Below are 26,683 nucleotides of genomic sequence, written 5' to 3' on the forward strand. Positions count from 1 at the left end.
ATAAATACTGTTCAGGGTTCTCTGTAAGGGAGAGCTGACTGAGTAACAAAATACGCCACAGAACTTTTTTTCCCCTAAGGAAAATGAAATTCTGGAATTTAAATTTGTTTTTTAAAGGTTGTGTTTTGTTGTTTGTTTTTGTTTTGGTTTGTTTTGTTTTTTTTTTGTCATCAGAAGATGCTGTTTCATGTGGTATTAAAAAAGTTTATTGTATGAACATATGAAAGCAATTTCAAATTTTATTTTTAAATTTTATTTTTAAATTACCACTGCTTATAGAATCATAGAATAGTTAGGGTTGGAAAGGACCTTAAGATCATCTAGTTCCAGCCCCCCTGCCGTGGGCAGGGACACCTCACACTAAACCATCTCACCCAAGGGTTCATCCAACCTGGCCTTGAACACCGCCAGAGATGGAGCATTCGCAACCTCCCTGGGCAACCCATTCCAGTGCCTCACCACCCTAACAGGAAAGAACTTCCTCTTTATATCCAATCTAAACTTCCCCTGTTTAAGTTTTAACCCATTACCCATTGTCCTATCACTATGGTCCCTAATGAAGAGTCCCTCCCCAGCATCCCTATAGGCCCCCTTCAGATACTGGAAGGCTGCTATGAGGTCTCCACGCAGCCTTCTCTTCTCCAGGCTGAAGAGCCCCAGCTTTCTCAGCCTGTCTTCATACGGGAGGTGCTCCAGTCCCCTGATCATCCTTGTGGCCCTTCTCTGGACTTGTTCCAACTGCTTGGCTAAATTAAATTTACTTCAGGACCATGCTAAGATCAGAACTGTGCAAAAGCAAGGTCTACGTATTTAAGCCTCTTAAAAAAATTAATCTTGTTGACAAAAATGTTTAATTTGAATACAGGTATTTGCTTAACAACTTTAAAAAAATCGATCATGCTGCTGATTTTTCTTCATGTTTATTTTATTTTTTTTTTAACAAAATGTGCACACTTAGTTTACACAAGCACACTACAGCAGATTTCAGGTGTACATGTATTGTACTACTCTTATCCTACACTGGTGATAGCAGAGCAGCCTTCAACATGCCTCTAACATCCCATCTCTACACCAGAATAGATACCTGATTTATTTTTCCAAAGAATGCACTTGCAACATTCTTTCTATTTCATTAATCCCCTTTCACATTTTCTGCAGCAATGTCACAATGAAGATTGGCCTATATCTGATAGCATTTCACCTCTTTTGAAGAAACCTCTGTGGACTGTATATCTTAAAAATTACAGGGATAGGGGGGCAGTATTATATTTAGGTACATATTTTTATAGAAAAGTCTTTCCAGGTTCAGAATTAATGTAGCTCCAATCTTAATGAAGATGTGATCCTAAAAAAAGTAATGCATTTAGTACACATAGATGATATTGTATAGCTGAAGTTTCCCATTTTCTTTTCATTCTGTCTCATAACTGAAGATATTGCAGAAAGTTGATACAGATGTTAGCCTGTCTAGCAGTCAGTCATTATTAATATATGATACTACATAGTAATATTCATTCTGAGCACTGAGGCAGGATGAAAGATTCCAAAGTTCATGCCTTTTCTTCATTAAAGGCAGAAAGACACATACTCATGGAAACAGTTTTGGGTTTCTTCATGAAAAATTTAAGTTGGAAGATCCTTAATTTTAAGCAAAGAACTTTGCAGACACGTTGAAGAAGAATTAGAAATACAGTATGTAGGACTCCTCTCATGATAAATGCAGATTCATTAGGTAAGTGTGATTGATAGAAGCTTACTCATATTTGTTAAGGAGTATATCTACCTATAAGCAATGTCTTTTTTGTTCTACAGCAATTCTTCTTTTCAAGTTACCTATTTTGTTAGGTTTGGAGGTTTTTTTTAATAGAAAAGCAAGTCAAAGGTGGAAGGCAACAGCAGCATGATGTGCATTGCACATTGAGTACAGCACTTTAACTCAAAGTATTATTCAAAAAATGAGGACTACGCCATACAAATTTGGAAAAAAACCAAACATGGTAATACCTCTGTATAAATTAGAAGCTATTATTTGAGAAATACACTCAGACATCTGGAGCTTAATCCAATACAAATGAGTAGCAAAACTTAGAATATTTAGTTAATCTCCTTGTTATAGTATCTATTTTATCAATGTGTTGGAATTTAATAATGTAAGGTCTTGTTTTGTTTGGGTTTGGAGTGAAAACATGACTTTGAAGAGCAGTCTTATTAACTAACTAGCCACTGCTGAAGTGCTAAATTGTATAATTTAAAAATATTTTTTGGGGAGAAGTTTATAATAAAAAATTATTTGCATAATACATGTCTCAGTGTAAAGCTGAGTAATTTTATTTATGATAAAGTGGAAATCCATCTTTTAGATAATGTTGCAGAATAACTCATATTTGTCCATTAATTGTAGACCTACTGTCTTCATTAAATCACATTTTCAAAGAGCTGCATGGATCGCATTATGTTCTCATCCTGTAAAAAAAGAAAACAATAAACCAAAAATCATACACCATTACAAATATAGTTGGCCAATATCTATAGTGAAATGGGGTAGAGCTAACTGTATTTTAGTTAATGCTAACATTATTTTTGAGCTTGTTTGGAGAAATGGTTAGGAGAAAAAGGCTGGTAATGGATCTGTGCTTAAATAGGTTTGTGTATATATTAATTAAACTAAAACTATTCTATCAAGAATACAATAGCATGTTAAGACAGTTAATATTTTGGAGGTTACACGTTTATATGCAGTATAAAAAAACACATATAGACAATAAATACTCAAGTAATAGTTGCTGTACCTGAAGTGTGAATCCATACATGAAATTTCTAGTCCTGTGTATCTCACACAGGAGCCTTCTTGCAAATCTAGCAAATCTTGCAAATCTATTACATAGCTAGGGGTGACTCAAATAGATCTAAATGTGCATTTTTGCATGAACTGAAGGGTCAGTCAGTTCCATCACAACACTGACTCCTCAGCTACAATTTTCAGTGTGCTTACACTGAAAGATGTTGACTGCTTTCCCATGCTACTTCTGCATTCTGATTACTTTGCATTAGGTAGGTAACAAACCCTTTGACACCCAGGTTCTGCATAATGCTTTCCGATGCATCGCTGTGTACCTTGGTTTTTATCAGTAGCTAACTCAGCAAAGCAGTCAGCAAAAAATATTTTTTTTGTAAAAAAGATTTACCTTTCAGTGTATAGAATAATCAGTTTACTTGTAGTAGCCCATATTTGGTGGTGCTTTTGGATCAACAGTTGGTAGTACAATAAAATATATTCAATACAAGAGTATTTACATTTACAATTTGCTGGTCTCCAGTGTAATAATCCTCCCTCTTAATCTGAGTACAAACCCTTTAGTACTTGGAGAGATAATCTAGCCATCTTTAATTCCAGAGAGTGAAAAGACTGAATTTCATACACTGTTTTAGGAAGTTTCATGAAAGAGGTGTATGAAACCCCCACTTAGGAAAGTTGTCTCATGCCATTCTCCTGTGTAAGCTGCCTGTACGTTAATGTCCCAATAACACATGTTCAGTATCCATTTCCAGATAAATTATTCACTGTTCCGTCTAGTGGATGAATTGCTTTGTAGAAATGTCAAGTCTGAGTAATTTTCTTAATTTATGTTATGAAACACGCACAGTGGGGTTTTTCTTTGATCCTGTATGTCATCTTATGTGATGTTGCTGTAAGAAGTGATTTGTGCACTATTTTATGCTCCTGAACTACCTTGTGAACTAACTGAAAGCAGTAATACGTAATTTAAAAAAAAAAAAAAAAAAGATTAATGCATAAAAACCTTGTATAGGAAATTCACTGTATTGCTGGAAATTAAACTAACTTTTTTTCCCCACTACACTGTTTTGAAACATCAATGCACTATTGAATATAGCTGATTAATGTAATGTTAAAGTTTGATTTAACTGAGATAATTTGTCATTTAATTATTTACAAATGTTTTTTGGCAACTAACATTGGCAACTAAGCTCAGCAAACATGCCAAGCAAGCAACACTAATAAAGAAAGTGTTTTAAAACTTCCTAACAATTTTATATGTATCATAACTAATCATAGAGTCGTACCATAGAATGGTTTGGGTTGGAAGAGACCTTAAAGAAAGATCATCTAGTTCCAGCCCCCTCAGGGATACCTCAAAGCCGTGTCCAACCTGGCCTTCAATACTTCCAGGGATAGGACAGCTACAACTTCACTGGGCAACCTGTTCCAGTGCCTCATCACCCTCACAGTGAAGAACTTCTTCCTAATCTCTTCCTATCTAATCTCTCTCATTTTAGAGCTATAATGAAACTGGGTTTTCTAAAATCAGCTCTATATTCTGGTTTGCTGTTTCTGTATGGATAGACTTCCAGTGACCTTCCTTCAGTCAAATGGGAAGCGTCTTCACGAGAAAATACAGGCTTCTATTTGGAACAAGGTGACTTTTAATAGCTTTTTATTGCGTCTTCAAAAAAAAAAAAAAAAAGAAAAGCAGATGCTTGCATCAGAATCCTTTGGCAAGTATATCCTTCTTATTTGTCCCCTTTTTTTCAGTACATTTTTCTAAACAATTTTTTTGCCATGGATTTGTTTAACGATTCCTAACTCAAGACATTAGGAGGTGTTAATGCATATGAAAAGATAGTCCATATGACAGACAAAACATGGATCAACGAACTTTGCTCGGTCAGACACAACTTTAAGTCAACATTGAAGTTTTCCTTAGTGAAGTCTGAGATGGCTTGTTTGTTTTTTTAAGGCTAGCCCAGACTGTCGGCACTGTGTATGAAATAGGTTACTCCTGCAGAAAATGTCTATCCCAGAAGCCTTTTTATTATTAAGACCTTTACATCATTCAACCTGACATTCACCTATGCACCACGCATGCCTTAGTCCTTTGCCTCTGTAGTAGTGCTGCTGTAGATAGGAAGCAATGCCTGAGTCAGAGCATTTTCCGCCAGTACCAAGCTGTGAAAGGAGGAAGGTGGAGAACTGAGGAGCACCTCACCCTCAAGTTACAGAACTACTGTTTCCCAAGACCTCTCTCTGCTGTTTGGTACCTTATCCAAAGCAGGACATAGAGCACCTGCTTTTGGGGGCTCAGTCCAGCATACCTAGGGCTGTTTTTGCTGTGGGAGCAGCTAGACTCCTAGAGTCTGAATGGCAGACTGGCATTCAAGCACATGGGTAGGGAGGACAGAGAAATCAGGTCATACACATTCCTTGTCCAGATAGAGGGAGGACATTTTTGCTGTCTTCACTTAACTGTGGGCAAAGAGTGTTCCTTATACCCCGTGACCAGAGACGACCATGCTGAAAACCTGAATGATTTGTAAATCCCTACATAGCTGTTCAACATTCTGTGAGTGGACAGCCCATTCTTTGTATTGGGACCGTGAATTAAGAGTCTTGAACTTGCTGTATACTTCAGACTGTACAGTGCTACTGCAGTGATAACTGTGCCAAACTAGTACTTAGCACAAAGTACTACGTACTTTATTAAAAAGGCACATGTGTGTATGAGTGGTTAAGAACACACCAGAGACTCCTGATGTTGCAAAAAAATCTCAAGAACCTATTCCAGGAACCTGAAGTGAAGTCTCTGTATTCAGAGTGTGTTTACTTTAAGAGCGAGAAGGGACACAACAGAGCATATCTGAATATCATGCACACGTGCCTTTTTTAATAAAGTACCACCACAGCTGTCAAAGCCTAGAGAGCAGCAGATGTGCTGTGCCACTGTCCTGAACATCCTGAGTTTGATAAGCAATAGTTAATAGAACTAGCAGTGGTGTAGAGAGAGGGCCAAGTGTGATTAAGAGTGTGGGCTGGTTTCCCTGGGAAGAAAACTTGAACAATGAGTACAGCTCAGAAAAGATACTGAGTGAAGGGCAATAAGTAAGCACTATTTTACATAACATCAGAACATATAGAAAACATAAAAATATTGCATAATAGGTCTAAAGCACAGGCAGATTTACTACAGGAAAGATCACAGGATCATTTACTTTTGCTTTTGGCATTATTAAATGCTTATGAAAGATGAGACACCTCCTGGAGTGGTGTGATTCACTGCATGCGGAGGCAAGACAGGAACATGAACCTTACCTTTTTAGGTCAGCCTTGTACCTATTAAGATATTAAAAAAAGGTTTTCCTACAGCTGTGTTTTAAAAAAAAGCAGCCAATACTGTCCTTTGTGAAAAATGTAATGTGAAAAATGGCTGAAGCCATGTTAACACCTGAATCAAGTTTCTTGAAGGATTCAGCTTGACTCCTAACCCCAAATCTCATTTCTCAACCAAGTCTTGATACAAGCATGAATTACACACTTTGCAGCTCAGATGTCTTTATAGAAGACCAGGTCTTAGTAGGTAGAGAAATAAAAATTTAGGCAGCGAGATACTTTTGTATCAAAAAACATTGCCACCTTTGAAGTTAAAAGCAACTGAAGGCAAGTGTCACAATGAGAACGTTGTCTGTCATGTAGCAGTTTAGAGAACATCTCTCTCCCATATACTTTGAATACTCAGAAGAGGTAAGTAAGAAATCTAAGAGACGTACGAACCTGTCGAACCACATTGGAAAAGGAGACCAGGCAATTCCTTTCTGAAGGTACTAATTTTCTTCATAAATGAATCACTCAGCCCATCACCATAATTGCTGTCATATCCAGATTAATCTGTCATTTAACTTCCAGAACTTTGCAGACTCTCAGCTGGGAAATGAATCTCTTCTCCGTTTCTAATGATCACTCGGCTTTAGCAGAGCAAGAACAAGACTGACAAGCTAGAGCCAGTGCAGTAGAGCACTGCTGACAGTCAAGACATTACCCAGTATGAATTGCTAAGCGTATAAAGAATAGCCACAGAATAGTTTCATCCCCCAAAATCAACGGATTAAAATCAAACAGAATCACTTGCTAGGCGGCTGTGCTCATGAGAGCAACCCCAAGGAATAACTACAGAGGCATATAAAAATAGAACAATTCTAGAACTTCTTTTCTGTTTCCTTTTCACCTTTCCCTATTACAAATTATTAAAAATCTTACCACTCACTAACTGCATTTATCTTGCTAGTCTTATTCTCTCCTGACTCTTGTCTACTACTCTCGGTATAGGAGTTAAGCAACACACAGAGGCCATATTGCTGGTCTATGTCAGCTTCATATTAATCAGCCTGGAAAAGGGATCAGTAGAACACTGTAATGATTCCTTATATTTATCACTGTTACAAATGGTGTTGGGTTTATTTGCTACATCAATTTTGATAATGTATGATTACCTTATCACTGGATCTAACATGACAATTTACAGTATTTAATAACCTCTTATCACACCAGAGTCATCATCATTATTCTGCACTATATCCTGTTTCTTGCATTTTTAACTGACAAATTAACAGTAGTTCCTTATGTTTCTGAAAATACAACTTACCTTTCCTTATAACATCTCCTGGTCTGAGTGCAGGCTAGTCTCTGAAGGGCAGAGGAGCAAAAACAGGCTGCAATTCCTGATGCAGAAGTTTATTCTCATTCCTGGTTCTGGAGGCAAGGAGCTGCTTTCAGCAGCTGAAGGAAATTAACAGCCACCTCCATAGTATAAACACTTGCAACTGATAATCACAATCAGTTCTCACTCCCTTGCCTTGACAAAACTTGCCTGCTGTTAACTCCTGCCATCCAGCACTGCAAACTCCTTGTACTCTTGCTTTTTAAGGCCTCCAGCATGTCATGATTTGCTGGTGGAGAAAACTCCTATAGATGACAAATTTTCAAGCAGTATTAATATTATTATTATTGCTATGCCTGTATGCCAATTGTAAGAGGGATGTGTTCCCCAGCACGGGCAGAAGATAGAAATAAATATTTATCTGAATGTGAAGAAACCTTCTGCCATCAAATACAAACAAAGCACTGCTAAAGAGACCAGGGATGCGGACAGTTTTCCCTTAAGTAATGACAGCTTGCATATAGCATTTCTTCTAGAGATTCAGGACACAAATTTATTTAGATTGTTTAGTGTTTTTCTGTAATGGTGTACATACATACTCTACCTTGGGAAAATACTGCCTCTGGTTATTAGGATTACCATCACTGTCACTCCAGAAATCTGTGTAGTGCTACGATACACCTGACAGCATTAACAGATAAAAGTTCAATACTTATCACTGGGTACTTACTTTCTGGCAGCTCTCTATGAATTCATCTATGGTAACTACTCCATCTTTGTTTTTGTCCATTTTCTGTTGAGAAAGAATAAGAATGTATGTTTATCCTCCTGAAATCCTGTGTAAAACAAGTAATTTTTATTATCAGTTTTAGCTATATGTCAGCCTAAGGGATAACCAGGCCAAAATGCTGTAAAGATGTGGTAAGTGACATTGTAGAATAAGCATAAGGAGCTTATTGTTGAAAAAGCAAGGTGTGATGTGTAGATCTGAGAGATGTGGGACAGAACCACAGAGAAGAATATGGATTATAAAATTGGTAGGATATATATACCTGCTAACAGAGCTGGTTTTTGGCTCTATGTTACGCAACCCACCTGGAAAAACGTTTCCACGTGTTGTCTAGGTGCATCTTCCTTGAGAACAGGATAGGTGCATTTTCCCATCATATCATATATTGCTTTCATGATATCAAGCATTTCCTGAAGAAAAAACAATATGTCTGTGTAACGTAAGGTGCATTGTAGATACTGCTTTAACACAGACCACAAAAATTATTTTAGGATTTACATCTTAGAATAAAATTTTGAGATTGTGCCTGTTATTTTATATCTGAACAGCTTCAAGGAGGAGCTGCTATGTTACTATGTTCCTAGAAATTCTAGCATGTTTGTTCAGTTTTCATAGACATACTTCTTAAATACATGCAGATGTATAATTTTGATTTTAAATGGATTGTGGGAAGAATCTCCTGAGGTCTTGTTAAGAAAACTAAACAGAAGAAGTTCTGTAACACCAAGTGAATGGTCAAAGCACATCAGCTTCTTACAACTGAGGTTTTCATAAAGAAAACAGAAACACCCATGCATACACTTGCACATAAGCAGAGTCTTCCTTTCACATCAAAAGCTTTGAATTTTGTTAACAGAATGGCTTGTAAAAAATAGAATAATTATAAAAACAAGTCTTCTGCCAGTATGCTGTGAAATTATTCTATAGATCACCCTTTTGTAATAATTATGATTTTTCTAAAAGTGTAAAATTATAAGTGTAATATTTACATAAAGACCCACTTTGAAAAAAGTTCTATTTTTGTGTGTCTTAAACCATGACATTATGAAAGCACTTATTCGGTCCCACTGTAATTTAAGTACGTTTGAATCTTTCCAGAATAAAAGATGTAGAAATCTTTTGATATAAATTTTGTTTCAAATAAAAATTTTTAGACATAGATTCATAAAATGAGTAACAATTATGGCCCAGGTACTTTTTCTGTCCAAATAGCCTACCAGACTAATTTACTCTAGTCACTCTATGTGCAAGTACATAGGCATAAGTTGAAGCCAAACATTTCTGTACCTGAAGAACCTGACCTTTTACATTTTATGTGAAGATTTCCCCTTTTCAATTTTTATATATGCTTTCAAAATGAGAAAATTGCTTTATTTTTAGCATGTCTAGTTTCATAATATGTTTATTTGTTAATCTGTCTAATCTGACAGTGAAGCCATTCTTCTTTGAAAGCAAGATTTACATATACAACCTCTATTTTCAGTGATTAGTGTAAAAAGTAGGCCTTACCTCTTTAGTTATATATCCATCCTTATTTATATCATACAAATTGAAAGCCCACTTCAGTTTCTCTTGTACTGTCCCTCGGAGTAAAATTGAGAGACCCATAACAAAATCCTAAATAGACAAGAGGTCTTGGTCAGTTTGGAACTGAGCAGTTTTTCACAAACACCCAGAAATCCATAACAGTACATTTCCCAGAAGCACAGGTGTCTGGAAAAATGGGTTGTTTCTATTTTTTTTTCCTTCACAGTAAGTCTTAAGGATTGCTGTTTTTTCAAATAATTAACAATCTGAGCACTGTTTGCCACACTCATAATTAATAAGTAAATTAATTTTCTATAAAATAAGCCATAATTTTCTGTTAGTGGATTTATCCTCTGAAATGCCTCACATAAGCAGTTCCTCAAATTAATACCAGGGAAAAGCAATTCCCATGGTTTAATGGCCCAAAAAATAGCTCAAGTGGCAGTTAGAATAAGCACAGGAGACCAATTTTGGGAGAACTACTTACTAAGGAACATTAAATTCTTGTTAAATCTATACCTTGTTGGAAGTGGGATATGTGGTCCCAGACCTCTTAGATGAATCTGTTTCAGCCAACATCTGAAATTTCATGTATGCTACAGTACACCTCAATACTTAAAACTTTTATTGCAGGTTTTATAGGGAGTAATATTTATGATGTGTATAATCTTAAAGCTTTTGTGACCCACCAAAGCTCTATTATTGTAGAGCTATTCCACAGAAATAAATCAGAAGACTTTTGACATTATATATAGGTATAGATTTTTGTTTCATAATTAATACTCTTTAGACAGCACAAACCTTATCTACATTTAGTAAGCATCTTCCAGATGGGGGAAGATATCAACTGGGATATGCCATCACCTGTCTTCTGTATTTCTTAGCATATTAACTTTTTTTAAACAATGTTTTCCTTCCTATCTTCTCCCCCTTTTCCATTTGATAAGCTTGTAAACCCATAAATCTGTGAAACTCTCCCCATAATAGGTTGAGCAGAATATGGCAAGAGTTTATATTTAAGTGTGCACTTCTATGCCATTGCTTAAGACATACAAGATGTCTTAGAGTAACATTAAAACGGACACAATAAAAGCTGAAAAAATTCTTACTGGCACCAGCAAAGTTTATGCACTTCCTTAAAACAGTAACAATGGAAAAGACTGCACTGAGGTTAGACACCAATTACAAAGGTCTGATGTACTTCACAGTCAAGTATACCCAATAAAGTGACACATACACAGATATCATGGCCTCTAGTAGGGACAGACAGCTCCTTTGACAGCTTCAGGCTTCTTAACAATTCAAGTGGTTTGCTCAGCCTGTCATTGGTATATGTGCCCTTTGGGGTAAATGGATACATGAATCTTGAAAGAGTTTTTTGCTCAACTTGTCTACATCTCAATGACTAATTGAGGATCACAGGCTTAAATCTCCAAAAGCTCTTTAACAATGTACTACTAAGTATTAAAATGTTCAAAAAGTTCAGAACAGATTTGATCACCTTACAGCATTAGCAATTAACCTTTTTAATTCAGTACTATGTCTTTGAATCTTTTCTGCACTGTTTCACATTCTTGATGTGGCTTTTCCTGAAGTCCTTACCAACAGTCTGCAGTAACTTTATTTCCTTAGAGTATTATAGTTCAGAACTCTGAATTATTTTTTTAATTTGGTACCAGCAACATTTTTGCACTTATTCTACTTGAACCATATATATTTTTCTTTTTTTTTTCTTTCTTATTATTATATTTTTCTTTATTATTATTTCTGTTTTTTCCTTTCTTTTGCATCACTGCATCACCTGTAAGTTAGCTGTCTTCCTGGCATCATTTGTATCCCCATTTGCAAAGCTGCCCTTCTATCATAGGTTTTGAAAACCATGCATAAACCCCCTTGAACTTATGCTGTTTTGCATGATGCCGACTGTCCTTATAAAAGGTGAGACAATTCAAAAACCTTCCAGGTGTGTGCTCTAAACATTGCAAGAATGGGTCATCTCCTTTCATGTTGCACCAACAATGCTTGAGAGTCATATATAGTTCAGTTCAGATGCACTGACTTCATCTGAGTGTTGTACAGGAGCCATCTCAGGAAAAACAGAAAGGATTTATGATAAGAGCGGGGGTAACTTTTCTATGTACTTAATTTCATGCAATTGAAAAATACAGAAATAAAATCATATAGAAGCAGAAAATCTGATTCAATTGACATAGGCAAAATCCACAGGGTATTTTGGACTAGATCCTCAAAGGGAAAAATGCTCTGCATAGTGGAAGGCAATGTGTATGTCAGGAGCAATATACCTATGCTAGCTGTTAAGCGAGTAATCCACTGCAGAACCCTGTAGTAAAGCAATGGTGGTGGGGGTAGCAGCTAAGCTCAGAGAATGTCTGTCTATATGCTTGTTACCATCAACTCAGTGACACACGAATCAGGCACACCATTTAGAAGGCAGCATGAACCTAACTCCCCATTACAGTATCAGAGTAGCCAGATGTGCTTTCATTTCTGGTTTAGACAACTCTTCAATAGGAACTGTAGTGGTAGTACAAGGGGTAACAGGTCCAAACTTAAACAGCGGCAGTTTAGATTAGATATAAGGAGGAAGTTCTTTCCTGTTAGGGTGGTGAGGCACTGGAATGGATTGATCAAGGATGTTGTGAACATCCCATTCCTGGCAGTGTTCATAGTTGGGGTTGAACAGAGCCTTGGCTGGAATAGTTTAGTGTGAGGTGTCTCTACCCATGGCAGGGGGGTTGGAACTATGTGATCTTAAGGTCCTTTCCAACCCTAACTATTCTATGATTCTATCCTATGATTGAATGATTCTAACTGATTCTGGAGAGAGGAATTCTACTTATAGAGCTTATTTATTTTTTAAATAAGATTCTCAGTACTTCTTAGACACCTACATGCCTTAAAGATGCCAACATTGTCTATCGAGAGGGACAGTCTTGCTCAGCTGAGCACCTGATGAGCATGCTAATACCTATGAAGACCTCCATTAAATGCCAAACTCTCCTATGCTTAACTTTGATTCTGCAAGAAAGGGGGATGTCTCACTGAAGGGTGACAGCCTCACCTGTACCAGAGGCTCTTTGTGCTCAGTATCACAACCTGCTCATATTTCCGTTCTGCACTACAGCTGTATAGAGCCTCTGGTTGTCATTTGGGATTGACTTGTATTTGTTTGGGTTGTTTTTCTAGGAGTGATTAATTATCTCTTAGAAAGGTTGTTGATGACTTTCTGATTACTTTATCAAATCTTTGGGGAAAGCTAGTTCATTAATAAATTAATTAACAAGCTTAATAGTATGCTGTCCATATACCTATAGGAAAGCTTAAAATTATTTCACCTGATCCTCCGTTCAATACCAGATGTAGGTAGGCAGGCACCTAAATCAATTTTTGGATTTAGACCTTGGGATTTTGGAAAGGCACCAAGTGATGAATGTCAGTCCCACAAGTGGTAAAGCCCTGGCATGCACAAAACAAAGAGTAAGAGGAAATATATTTCTTTGTAGCTACAGCTGGAATTAAAATGCTTATGAGATCACTATTAGCTCATTTCCTACATGACATGAACAGGACTTTTTGCACTGAACACAGAGAACTGCACTTGTAAACCTCATGAAGTTCAACAAGACCAAGTGCAAGGTCCTGCACCTGGGTCAAGGCAATCTCAAGTACAAACACAGGCTGAGCAGAGAACGGATTCAGAGCAGCCATGAGGAGAAAGACTTGGGGATGATGGATGACAAAGAGCTCAGCATGAGCTGGCAGTGTTCGCTTGCAGCACAGAAAGCCAACCACATACTGGGCTGCATCAAAAGGATCATGACCAGCAGGTTGAAGGAGGTGATCCTGCCCCTCTACTCTCATGAGACCCCACTTGGAGTACTGCATTCAGGTCTGGGGCCACAACAAAAGAAGGATGTGGACCTGCTGGACTGAGTCCAAAGGAGGGGCAAGAAGATGATAAGAGAGCTGGAGCACCTCTCCTATGGAGACAGGCTGAGAGAGCTGGGCTTGTTCAGTCTGGAGAAGGCTCTGGGATGATCTTAGAGCAGCTTCCAGAGCCTAAAAGGGACCTACAAGAAATCTGGGAGGGATTTTTTACAAGGGCATGAAGGGACAGAAAAAGGGGAATGGCTTTAAGCTGACAGAAGGGGGATTTAGATTAGATACTAGGAAAAAATTCTTCACTGTGAGGGTGGTGAGGCACTGGCACAGGTTGCCCAGAGAAGCTGTAGGTGCCCCATCCGTGGAAATGTTCAAGGCCAGGTAGGACAGGGCTTTGAGCAACCTGGTGTAGTGGAAGGTGTCTCTGCCCATGGCAGCAGGAGTGGAACTGGATGATCTTTAGGGTCCCTTCCAATGCAAACCATTCTAACTATTCATTAAATTGCTATCCTCATGTTACTGCCTTGCAGACAATGCCTGTTTATCACTGTACTGAAATATCAAAGTTGTGTTTGATTAAGATCTGAACTGTCCTATTGAACCGAGTTAACATGCTTGTTAATTTGTTAATTAATGCAAAATTCTCAGGTAACAATTGAGGAATAGAATCATAGAATCATAGAATAGTTAGGGTTGGAAAGGACCTTAAGATCATCAAGTTCCAACCCCCCTGCCGTGGGCAGGGACACCTCACACTAAACCATGTCACCCAAGGCTCTGTCCAACCTGGCCTTGAACACTGCCACAGATGGAGCATTCACAACCTCCCTGGGCAACCGATTCCAGTGCCTCACCACCCTAACAGGAAAGAATTTCCTCCTTATATCCAATCTAAACTTCCCCTGTTTAAGTTTGAACCCATTACCCCTTGTCCTGTCACTACAGTCCCTAATGAAGAGTCCCTCCCCAGCATCCTTATAGACCCCCTTCAGATACTGGAAGGCTGCTATGAGGTCTCCACGCAGCCTTCTCTTCTCCAGGCTGAACAGCCCCAACTTCCTCAGCCGATCTTCATACAGGAGGTGCTCCAGTCCCCTGATCATCCTCGTGGCCCTCCTCTGGACTTGTTCCAACAGTTCCCTGTCCTTTTTATGTTGAGGACACCAGAACTGCACACAATACTCCAAGTGAGGTCTCACGAGAGCAGAGTAGAGGGGCAGGATCACCTCCTTCAACCTGCTGGTCACGCTCCTTTCGATGCAGCCCAGGATACGGTTGGCTTTCTGGGCTGCGAGCGCACACTGCCGGCCCACGTTCATTTTCTCATCGACCAGCACCCCCAAGTCCTTCTCCACAGGGCTGCTCTGAATCTCTTCTCTGCCCAACCTGTAGCTGTGCCTGGGATTGCTCTGATCCAGGTGTAGGACCTTGCACTTGGCATGGTTAAAATTCATAAGGCTGGCATCAGCCCACCTCCCAAGCGTGTCAAGGTCCCTCTGGATGACATTCCTTCCCTCCAGCGTATCAACCGAACCACACAGCTTGGTGTCATTGGCAAACTTGCTGAGGGCGCACTCAATCCCACTGTCCATGTCAGCGACGAAGATGTTGAACAAGACCAGTCCCAACACCGATCCCTGAGGGACACCACTCATTACTGGTCTCCAGCTGGACATTGAGCCATTGACCACAACTCTTTGCCTACAGCCATCCAGCCAGTTCTTTATCCACCGAGTGGTCCATCCATCAAATTGATGTCTCTCCAATTTAGAGACAAGGATGTCGTGTGGGACAGTGTTGAATGCTTTGCACAAGTCCAGGTAGATGACATCTACCGTACCGTCCTTCCAACAGATGTCAGGGTGGTTGAAGTCCCCCATGAGAACAAGGGCCTGTGAGCATGAGGCTTTTCCTACCTGTCTATAGAGTGCTTAATCCACAGGTTCTCCTTGATCAGGTAGTTTGTAACAGATCCCCACAGTAATGTCTCCCATAGCTATATTCCCTTTAACCCTGACCCACAAACTCTCTTGAATAAAGGAATCAGAAAATCCTTTGCTAAATTCTTTGCTAAGAATTCACTTTTGGAGAAACAAATGTAAGTTTGATTTTGTTTAAGTGTCAAAAACCTTTAAACATCTCCATTGCATTTGGGCACAGCTTTGCAGTTTAAGGCACTGACAGTGGGATTACTGAGTGACCTTCCCCTCATCAAGATCACATTCAGAATACCCTTAACCTGCAGCTACAACAAACTAAACTGATTTGGATATTTGCATGTAGTTGTAATGTGCTTTACATTTGAGTATTGAAGTTAATTAGCCTCAATTTTCCTGGCTCTATAAATAGGCTTGAGGGCCAGGTCTTCATTTTGGTTCAGTTATAAAATTCATGCAGCAAGTGAAAACTTTGCTGTCACATCTCTCTCTGTCTGATTAAAAAAGTTCACTAATAAGCCAAAAGACCCCTTCAATGGCTGGGTCATGGGTTGTCTGAAATTTTCTCACTGATGTTAAAAGCAAAACTAGTTGGCATAACTAATTTTGGAAATAAATTGGTGTCAAAATTGATACAAGTATGGGATATGGAGATATAGGTTCAAGCAGTTTCATGAGTTTATTTTTTATGCTACATAAAATGCTTCAGTTGGAGGGACTGACTCTTATCAGAGCATATAGAGATTTAGGGATGACAAAACTCTTAAGGACATAGCAATCTCACTAGGCAATCTCATCCAATGATGGCATGTGTTTAAGTTGTCCTAAAGTCTAACACTTCATTGCTGATGATTGAAAATTTGAGGAAAAAAGAGCAAAAAGCTGGAACAAATTCTCCCTTTTTTCTTCCCCACAACCCCAGTTACCACTGCTTCATTAGAAAAATGAGAGTGCAACACCAAAAATCTCATTCTCACCTACATTCTTTCAGTACCATTTCAGTTTTTCATATCCTTTTTACATAGAAGAGAGCATTTTCCATCATCAGTTGTTATATTAAATTGTTAGTGCAAATAATAGCAAAGCCTGTATCACTCTTTTGAGTCTATATTGAACAAAAGTAAGCTGGAAATCTGTCTTGTCAACGACAAAAACCCCACTGCTTCTTTTATTTTCCTGGTTTGTTTTATTCCAAAGCCTTTTTTGTACACAGACCTGCACTTTCGAGATATTCAAATCCCTTAGAAAGGGATTCGTATTTACGGCATTTCTTAAAGCTTTCTATCTGAGATACAAACGTCAACAAATTGTTCAGGAAAGAGACAAAAGCTTCTTTTATTCTCATTATTCTTAATGTTAACAGCAGAAATACTTCTAAAATACTGATGCTGAAAATGTTTTCTCTCATTACTTCTGCTTTTGCTGATTTAACTAGAAAGATTCCTTGTAGAAATAGCTTATGGAGAGAAGAAATGAATAAAACCTCCATTCCTGTTTCTACCTTCACACAGAGCCCATTGATTCCAGCTGCCCATGAAACATGTAGAAAGTGTTCTTGTTTTTCTAAATAAATGCAAATAACCCCCCACAAAACGATCTGGTTATGGTTCCATGTGAAGTATAGATTCCCAATTGCAGTGCACCTATCTGCTTGGTGAGGCATCTCCTTCTATATTGCATGAATAATAAAGCAATGCAAATGTTTTTTAAAAAGTTCTGGCAGACCTCACATCATCGTTCACTCAAGTAAATCATAAAAACACATATAGGACATATGAACATATTTAAAGTGGGTGTATTTATGACAATCCAGTCTCAACTTGTAAGGATATAATTTGTCCATTATAAACAAAACAAAGGAAAACATGACAAAGCAAACATACACTTTTGCAAATGAACCAAGACGATTTAATTCTATCCCTCAAAATAATGGCTCCCTCACAGTGTTTTGTACACCCTGCTTTAATCTAAACTATTGCAGCGGGTTGCCTTTTTACCATATTGCATTGATGACCTCAGCCTTAGCAGGGAAGGGCAGAATTTTGAAAACAGATTAGGCAGTTCAACAGAGGAAGAATGAATTTGAAACTCTTGTGCTTTTAAATACATTTGCTTTAAAGCTGTTTTTCTGTAGAACCTTCTCCTGGAAAATAATGCAGTATGTGAGCAATCCTATTTTGGCTGAGTCATCCTCATAACATTAGTTGTAGTTAAGAGTCCTTCTCACCTTGCAGAAGCAGGGAGGATGATAAGGATTATTTTATGTAACTTGTTTATAAATGGGGTTACAGATTTATAAAAGTATTACATAGCAGTATGGTTTGAGTTGCCATTTAGGGATATACAATTAAAATAAATAATTACTTTTGTTAATACTTTGGAAAAACTTGAAATCTGAGTCATATAAGCTAAATTTTTAATATAGTAAAAGCCACCAAATGGAACTTAATTACAAAGCATGGAAAAAATATTCAATTACAGAGAAAGATGTAACAGCATCACTTACCTCAAAACTTACAGATCCATTGTGATCAGTGTCAAATGCATTAAACAGAAAATGTGCATAAGTTGTGGAATCTACAATTTAAAACAGTAAAAATAATTCATAGTAAGCACATCTTATCTGAACAAATAGCAAAGTCACATTACTGTAATCTGAAGCAACCTGTCTTAATGGCAAAGCTACCTTACCAGTTAAATGACTGTGATGGGGTCTATCTCACCTGTAAAAAAGAAAAATGTGTTCATTTGCTCACTTTAAATGAGGGAAGCAGACGTCATCTGCACATCTGGCATATGGGTTTTACTCAGAAGACAGGCCTGTCAGCCAGGTTGAAGTTGAGCTTGTCAGAAAGCTGCTGCTGTGCTTGCCTCATATGCTCAATTACAGGTGAGATAAAATCCTGTCCAGAGAAGCAGATTCTTAAAGCTGGTTTGCTGCTTAATTCCCATAAACATTTTTTAAGGGCTAGCTACTTAAAAACCTTGGAAAAACTGGCTATGACTAAGTGAAGTGGTCAATAAGACTCTGAATGATGACCTTAAACAAGTGATCTCTTCACTATTTTACTTTATTTTTCAAGCCTACTGACCAGTGCATATTGACTCATTTTCGAAACACAAGACTCTATACAAACACCCATAGTATGGGGAACAAACAAGAGGAATGAGAGATGTGGGCATGTCTACAGGGGTATGATATAACAGGCATCACAGAAACATGGTGGGATGGCTCCTATGACTGGAGTGTTGGAATGGAAGGTTACAGGCTTTTTGGAAAAGACAGGCCTGGCAGGCGGGGAGGGGAAGTTGCCCTTTATGTTAGGGATAGGATGGAGAGTATGGAACTCTGTCTGGGGACAGGTGAGCAGTCAAACAGAGAGTTTGTGGGTCAGGATTAAAGGGAATATAGCTATGGGAGACATTACTGTGGGGATCTGTTACAGACCGCCTGATCAAGGAGAACCTGCAGATGAAGCACTCCATAGACAGATAGGAAAAGCCTCACGCTCACAGGCCCTTGTTCTCATGGGGGATTTCAACCACCCTGGCATCTGTTGGAAGGACGGTACGGCCTGGCACAAGCAATCAAGGAGGTTCCTCGATTGTGTGGAAGACAACTTCCTTCTGCAAGTAACAGAGGAGCCGATAAGGAGAGGTGCCATGCTTGACCTCGTGCTCACCAACAGGGAAGGGCTCGTTGGAAATGTGATGCTCCAGAGCAGCCTTGGAAGCAGTGATCATGAGATGCTCGAATTTGAGATCCTCAGGACAGTGAGAAGAGTGTGCAGCAAGCTCACTGCCCTGGAGTTCAAAAGAGCAGACTTTGGCCTCTCCAGGAACCAACTTAGTAAGGTTCCATGGGATACAGCCCTAGAGGGCTGGGGGACCCAAGACTGTTGTTTAATATTCAAGGATCACCTGCTACAAGCTCATGAGTGTTGCATCCCAACTAGAAGGAAGCACAGCAGGAGGGCCAGGAGACCTCTTTGAATGGATAAGGAGCTCCTGAGGAAAATTCAAATGAAAAAAGAGGCTTATTATAAGTGGAAGCAAGGACAGGTGGCATGGGAAGTATTCAGGGATGGTGTCTGGCAAGCTAGGGACCAGGTTAGGAAAGCTAAGGCCCAGTTAGAATTAAACTTGGCTACGGATGTTAAGGATAACAGGAAGGGATTCTGGCAGTGTTCAAGGCCCATTTGGACAACCCTTGGGTGATATGGTTTAGTGTGAGGTGTCCCTGCCCATGGCAGGGGCGTTGGAACTAGATGATCTTAAGGTCCTTTCCTACCCTAACTATTCTGATTCTGTGATTCTAAGACAGCATGAATATAAATTTGTCAAACCTCTAAGTTTTCATAGAGATCTAGCTTTGCATTTTCTTCCAACAGCCACAGCCTGCTCCAGGAGATACCTAGCAAAGAGAGAACTCCAGAGGCTGTGCTGCTGATGTGAGCTACTGGGGTTTTGGGAAGTCAGGTTTCTTCAGTGTCTTTTCCCTGTCTTAAAACCTATGCAAATTAATGTAGGCTAAGGTATAGTTTACTTTTAATAGTTATTACTTTCCTCCTTCTACTTCGTGTATTTACATTAATTTTAGTTTAATTAACAATGACCTCACAAACTTTTAATAAAAGGAGACTGTTACAAAATCTGAGTCCCCCTTGTATGACAAAACCTTTCACATCATCAGTTCTGAGAAGCCTTTTGCTGTTTTCTTGGCACTAAGCCATTTTAACTTTCATATTAATCCTGAAAACTTTTATTTGTCACAGCCCAAAATATTGTTTTGAATTAAACAGTGATAGTCTTGGGTCACTCACCTGAAATGGTATCTTGACCCCAAGGAACCAAATATACCAAACCTGAAAACTCTGTACTTCACAGAGTCAGAATTGATATTAGTAAGTAATGTTTCTGGTCTTACTTTATTAATTTAATATCATGTGAAATAGCTACAACAAGAAAAAACTCGGAAACCTTTAAACCTTGTGTCTGTTAATCTATTTACAGAGAATTAAAAAAAAAAACAAACGCCAAAACCAAAACACTGTGGAAGGTGTTGAGACATTCATTCATTCATTCATTCATTCATTCATTCATTCATTCATTCATTCATTCATTCATGTATCCTGTTATAAGTGTAATTGCTTAAGCATAGCCTAGGAGATAAATTCATACTTTAACAGAAAAAATGAAAACGTGCTGACTTCAATTTATATTTAGGATTTTTATAGTTATATTTTCTACATCTACTGAGACTTCTGTTGTGCAACAGAATACACTATGCAAACCATCCTCAGGGAAAATGCATATTACAGTGGTATAATTACTTTAAACTGAATTTTAAATAGCTTCTCAGTCTCTTGGTATTTATTTCTTAGAAACATGTGGAATATTCCTAATTATTTTCTGTAGATTTACAGAAAACACATAGGTTATTACAAAGATTTTCTACTGTTTGTTGCCCATACGTGTTATATGTCCTTTTTTGTATGACGGTATATGAAAAGAAGTCCCAGTTGAAGAATCTTTTCTTTCTAGTAACCCTTTTTTAAAATATAAAAAGAGATATTTTTCAGGGTTTGTTCAGGCAATTCTGGTCTGAAATTTTACCTCCAAAACCACAGAAGTATGATGTACACTAGTCTTTAATCAGAGCCACTTAATGTAATTCCCTTCTGCCTCCACCCCACTAAATCTTGAACATTAATCATGTTAGAAAAAAGCTTAACTTTTTAAACAAAATATGTTTTCTTTGCAGGGTTATGATATCATAACTGGTAGGCTAAATTGATATTTTGACAGGTTGAGACAGGAACAGATATAAAATCAGATTTCCTTTGAAATACACCATTAAATCATTTTAAACATCAGAGAAAAAATGGTAGTCATTATACATCCAAACCTAGGTCTTATCAAACCCTGGACATAATCTGTTCTGTTCATAACATGAAGGAGGAGTGCAATAATTAGTCAGTGTGTGGATTCTTATCTACAACTCTCCCAGCCGAAGAACAAATCCCAAGTTATATTGCAGGTAATCCACTGCATGAATGCAGGGGGCCTATTCACCTGTATGGCAATGGGTTTGTAAAAAGAAGTTATTGGAGTGCCTTTCTGTCATGGAAAACCACTTACAAATCTACTTCTTCTTTTACTGCAATCCAGTGTACCTCCTTTTTTGTGCTTGTTCTTTTTCTATTCCTCCTGTACTTTGTCCTAGATCGTCTTGAAAGTTGCTTGATGAAGTGATTTGCTGGTTGTCATTGGAAAATTTCTTTTTGATGACTGTTTGGTCACCCTGAATCTTAAAATCTTACCCAACATCATTCTGTTTGCTCAGATACGAGTTGTTACAATGACAGATCATATTGTATCTGGTTTGTATCTGGTTTACATAGGCATTTGGTATCCAGTCTGGCTGCTTAACTAGACACTTAAATATGATGATCTCACCCTGTTGTGATGAAATACAGACAGTCAATTGGGTTTTGAATATACCTTGGCTAATGTGAGGAACAAAGAATAGCCTTTGGCTCCCATACCTCTCAGAAAATGGCAAAGTCAACACAGGCACCTACAAAACGGCATAAAACCTACACAAAACAGATCCAGTCTTCATGGGTGCACAGAAATTAAAGGATTACTGATGTGAGCTGTTACTCTTCCAAGAAGACTTGGCTCTTCTGCTGTTTGCACTGAATATTTTTCTTGAAATTTTGAGTAAAACTACATTAGGTTTTCACATTTGTTTGTGCTGTCTCTATGTACCACTAGGGATTCACGCCCTTGTGTGGAGGCCATGGAGGAGGGGGAGGAGAAGGGGACAACTTTTGATTGTCACTTCCCAGTACTCTTCATTGAGATCTCTGAAAACGCTTTATTATAAAAGCTAAAAATGCTATTATGAGTGCAGAACAGCATATTATTGATGAGTGAATTATCTGCATTTGGTACTTTTCTACCCTGCTAAAAATCTAATTTTTCATTGTATTTTACTGAAGTTAAATGAAGCAAGAAGAAACAGGTTTTTATTTTTCCCTTTTCCATTTTATGTTTAGGAAAGTGTAGCTCCCTTGTTGCAAAGAGAGTAATGTCATTGCTGAAACTCCAATGAACTGTGTAACCATGTATTGCCATTGCTAATAAGAAGCCGCAAGCTTTATAAGGTGCTTGTCCCAGGACAGAGGCTCGTCAACTTGGAGCCATGTTTCCTGTGGGTTAGCTGTGACAACAATCTCTCAAATTGATGGGGTTTCTTAGTCTCATTGATTTTAGTTCTGTGGTGCAACTACAGCTTTACACATGTAACAGTAATAGGCAGTTATTCTATGTAGAAGCAGGCATTCATTACTAACATAATGATGCAGTGAAGAACTTTTTGCCCCACACATCAACACAGACCTTGAGCAGCTGAGGGATGGGATTTAGCACAGAGGAGAGCAGGTGTGTGATGAGAGGGCTCAGGACAAAGACTGGCACTAGGAACCCCACAGCCACAAACAACTCACTCAAAGTCAGTTAAAGAAATGTGGGTATGGAGATGAACAAAACTGGTTTTAGGGGTAGCAATGCAAAGAAATAGTATCTAACACATGTAAAAATCACCACCTACAGTCAGACTTGAGTGTAATGTGGAGCTGCAAACAAATGGAGAAATATAAAGGCTTAAAAACATGTCAGCAAGCATGTAGAAATGACCCCAGGTGAATCCTGTGAGGAAGCTGAAAGCACCAACATGAACATCGTATTCCTCCTGCGGAAGGACTCCAAATGCCAACAGTCCACTGCAGTCCCCACCTTCTCCTCCACATGATGCCACTGCCCTAAAGGCCCAGAGCAGCAGTGGAAGGGTGAGCATTAGCACCAGGAAAAGGGGTAGAAACTAAGAATTGAGTATATATCAATTTCAATTACATTAATATTCTTCCTGTAACAATTAGGTCTAGACTAGAATATTAGGATTTTAAGATTGCATTTATTCTCACAATACATTTTAGCTCTACTTTTAGAAAAGATGTGCCTGCTCTTTGCCCATAAACAATTCTGAGTGTTACAATAGGAAATATTATTGAAGTGTAGTAAAGGTGTAGTCACATGCAAAGAATTATTTTCATTAGCCAGGGTAACTAAAAAATATAATATCAGAAGCTGTAATTGTTAGCTTGGTTTAAAAGCTTAGATACAGAAATAATCAGTAGGCAGGTCAACTCTTCTAGCCTTTTGTTCTTCCCTATTGAGTGTGCCTACTTAGTAAGGATTTCAGTGATGGTAATCCATACTGAATGCTACTCTTTATCTTCTAAGTCTTCATTCAAAATAAAACTAATTGGTACATGTTTTGTTCGTACCAATTAAGTGTGTGGGTTTTTAAAATACAAATGAACAGAAAGAGGTATGAACAGTCCCAGGGAAACATGCAAATCTCAAGAGCTGTGGGAGAAGATGAACAGGCAGCACTGAAGTGCTGTAGGAGAATATGAAGAAGGAGTATTGAATGACAAAAGCAAGAGAAAGGGAAGAGAGGAAAACAATTCAAATTGAAAGAAAATCCAAGGTTCCGGACAAAAAAAAAGTGTTACACATTTTTGTATTATCTTCATTGCACTAAAAGGTACTAAAGAAAAAGAAAGTAATGGAACTCCTAGAAGCTGATTAATTGAAATTCAGGTTAGCAAAAAAAAAAAAAAAAAGCCCTTATATAAGTAAAGAAACCACATAGAAGTCAAAGGGGTTCTGCCATTAATATTAGAGGGTACCTGTAGTGCCTTCTACAGTTTTCATTCCTACTGTGAAAGATTTTGTGGAATAAAACAGAATGAGGAAGGCTGTGTAGAAAGTTTAAAAAGAAATAATCTACTTGGAGAAACCTGGCTTTCAAAGGTACCCAAACACAGCTAGTAACTTCATAATAGAAGACTGACTTCTTGTAGGTATCACTACATTCCATTCAGAAATATATACTTTAAAATGTGTTCATCCATAAGGAAATTATCCCTTGAGTTCAGATAGAGCTTGAGACAACAATCGTGTCAAGTTGAGCAATGGGTCTTTTGTCAGACTTAGGAACTAACAAACAAAGCTCTTTGCTCACTGTAGTACTAATTACGTGCACTCACCTCCCTGTGGAAAGAACTGAGAGTAAATCTCTTTGAAGGTTTCTTCATTCACAACACCACTGGGGCATTCCTGAAAAAAAGTGAAAGACGAGAACTGAATAGCATCCAATCTGGTCCAGTCAAATTATGTGTTCATGAGACGCTACAGAACATGAATGTAACTGGGGGTTTAACATGTCTGATTTTGCACTCTCAACCGAATAATAATGCATTAAATGTTTATCACTTTGAAGCATCTTCCTAAAGAGTTCCCATGGAACAAATATTTCTTCTGTGCCATATAACTCAGCTTCAGTGTTGAGACCTGAGTTAGATGTGAGCAGCAACCACTCTGCTGCAGGAACTATTGGTGTCGCTGTGGGACATGGGTGGTTGCTCCTGCAGCTGCCAGCAGCATTTGTGTGGTATGGAAACCAAGCAGGAATGTAGACTGCATTTGCAGTTAGGTATTACTGATAGATCATGCAGTCATATTGTACTGGAACAGTTATATTCAATGAATTCAAAAGACCCTGCAACAGAAAATTCTATTCAAACCTTGCAGATACTTCTGCCTCTTTATATATTTTTCATAAGCTGCAATATGTAATAAAGAATAAACATGAAGTGTCAGAACAGATTTATTACAAAGAAAAAGGAAGTAAAGTGGAAGAAAAGAGGATTAGACCAGTGAGTTTAAAAAAATTACTTATGTAAAGAGGTAGGAAAAGCAGAAGGAATATTATTTTGTTTACTAAGTCGCACATAAACATCAAAGGCCAGACAGACAGCTTCTAGACTTGAATTTGTCAGATTGAGCAGATGGCTTTGGGCAATGCACTTAATTCCCTTTTGTATTTATTCCTTTAACACAGAGTGTGAAAAAAGCCTCTCAAGCTCTTTAAAAGGAAAGTATTTCTAGAAACAAAGGTAAATAAAAAAAAGACAAATTAAGTACTAAGATTTATATATTTATTTTTGTCTATTTCTATGCTATGTGGAGTGATGGCTCAAATTTATTTACTCCTAGTCCTAAACTGGAGAAAGGAAATAGCTTTAAATGAAGTTAAAGAACAGTGTAAGATCTTTTACCAGTGTAACAACAGATTTTCCTGTGAGAGCAGATTATATTTCTATTAGCTCAAATAAGGAACACTGAGATATTCCTAGTTATGACAGCTTCTGCTAAGAAACAAACAGTGTAATCTTGCTGAGAGATGAATGCACTGCCTGAAAAATGCATATCAGAACTGTAAATCTACGATTATTTTGATTTATGTCACTTATCCTCAGCCAAAATCAGCTCTCCACCATAACTAAGCACATGCAAGCATGGAGTAGGAAACAATTCTGTTTGATCAGTACAGATGTAAAACAGATGTCATAGAGACAGAAGTATAAAATTTGTTCCTGGCCACAGAGCCTGTCACTGATTAGACTTACAGCACAGGCCTCTGTAAGACAAGGTATATACTGACTGCTGGGCCACACTGCCTTTCAAACCAAAGCCTTCAGGGAATGGGAGGAACAGGAAAATTAATCTAGCATCTCTACCCTTCATCAGGGAAGGAGGAATCCATTAGGTGAGGCGTTATCTCCCTGCCTGTCATGTATTTGGTTGTGAGGACATTCTAAAACATCTCTCTCTACTTCCCCAAAAGACTGTAGTCAGATAGGATACCGTCTTTGTGGTCCCCAGCACGTTTACTAGCTTGTCCTTTTATGTGAAGCCTTCTGGTGTTATATAAGTACACGCAAAAAAGCAGTGGTTTTACTTGTATTTGAAGCACAATAAAGAAAACTTCAGAGAAGTGTTCAGGTACTCACTGATAAAATGTTATGCAATGTAGAAAATTTGACAAAAGTATTTCATAAATCCCAAGCACACATCGGTACATAGTCTACATCATTCCCAGACTTCATGCCCCAGGAAGAATAAGGGGAAGCCTTCTCCCCTAGATGGGTGGGAGTGTGAAA

The 26,683-nt window shown here is 38.2% G+C and overlaps 1 protein-coding gene across 10 annotated transcripts in view; it reads right to left on the reverse strand.

The window, feature by feature from the left end:
• Positions 1 to 907: 907 nt before the first annotated feature.
• KCNIP4 (potassium voltage-gated channel interacting protein 4) overlaps positions 908 to 26,683 on the reverse strand; it is a 447,064-nt gene continuing 421,288 nt past the window's right edge. For all 10 annotated transcript variants that reach the window (XM_062636492.1, XM_062636485.1, XM_062636487.1 and 7 more), the window contains 6 exons: positions 24,728 to 24,797; positions 18,112 to 18,182; positions 9,748 to 9,855; positions 8,544 to 8,648; positions 8,179 to 8,241; positions 908 to 2,463 (listed from right to left, as the gene is read on the reverse strand). In XM_062636492.1, coding sequence (XP_062492476.1) covers positions 2,416 to 2,463; positions 8,179 to 8,241; positions 8,544 to 8,648; positions 9,748 to 9,855; positions 18,112 to 18,182; positions 24,728 to 24,797 — 465 coding nt within the window. In that variant the 3' untranslated portion in view covers positions 908 to 2,415. The remainder of the gene's footprint in view (positions 2,464 to 8,178; positions 8,242 to 8,543; positions 8,649 to 9,747; positions 9,856 to 18,111; positions 18,183 to 24,727; positions 24,798 to 26,683) is intronic.

This window comes from Pezoporus occidentalis, unplaced genomic scaffold (genome assembly GCF_034315485.1).
Source record: "Pezoporus occidentalis ecotype Australia unplaced genomic scaffold, CSIRO_AGI_Poc_V1 ctg48, whole genome shotgun sequence".
NCBI lineage: Eukaryota > Metazoa > Chordata > Aves > Psittaciformes > Psittacidae > Pezoporus > Pezoporus occidentalis.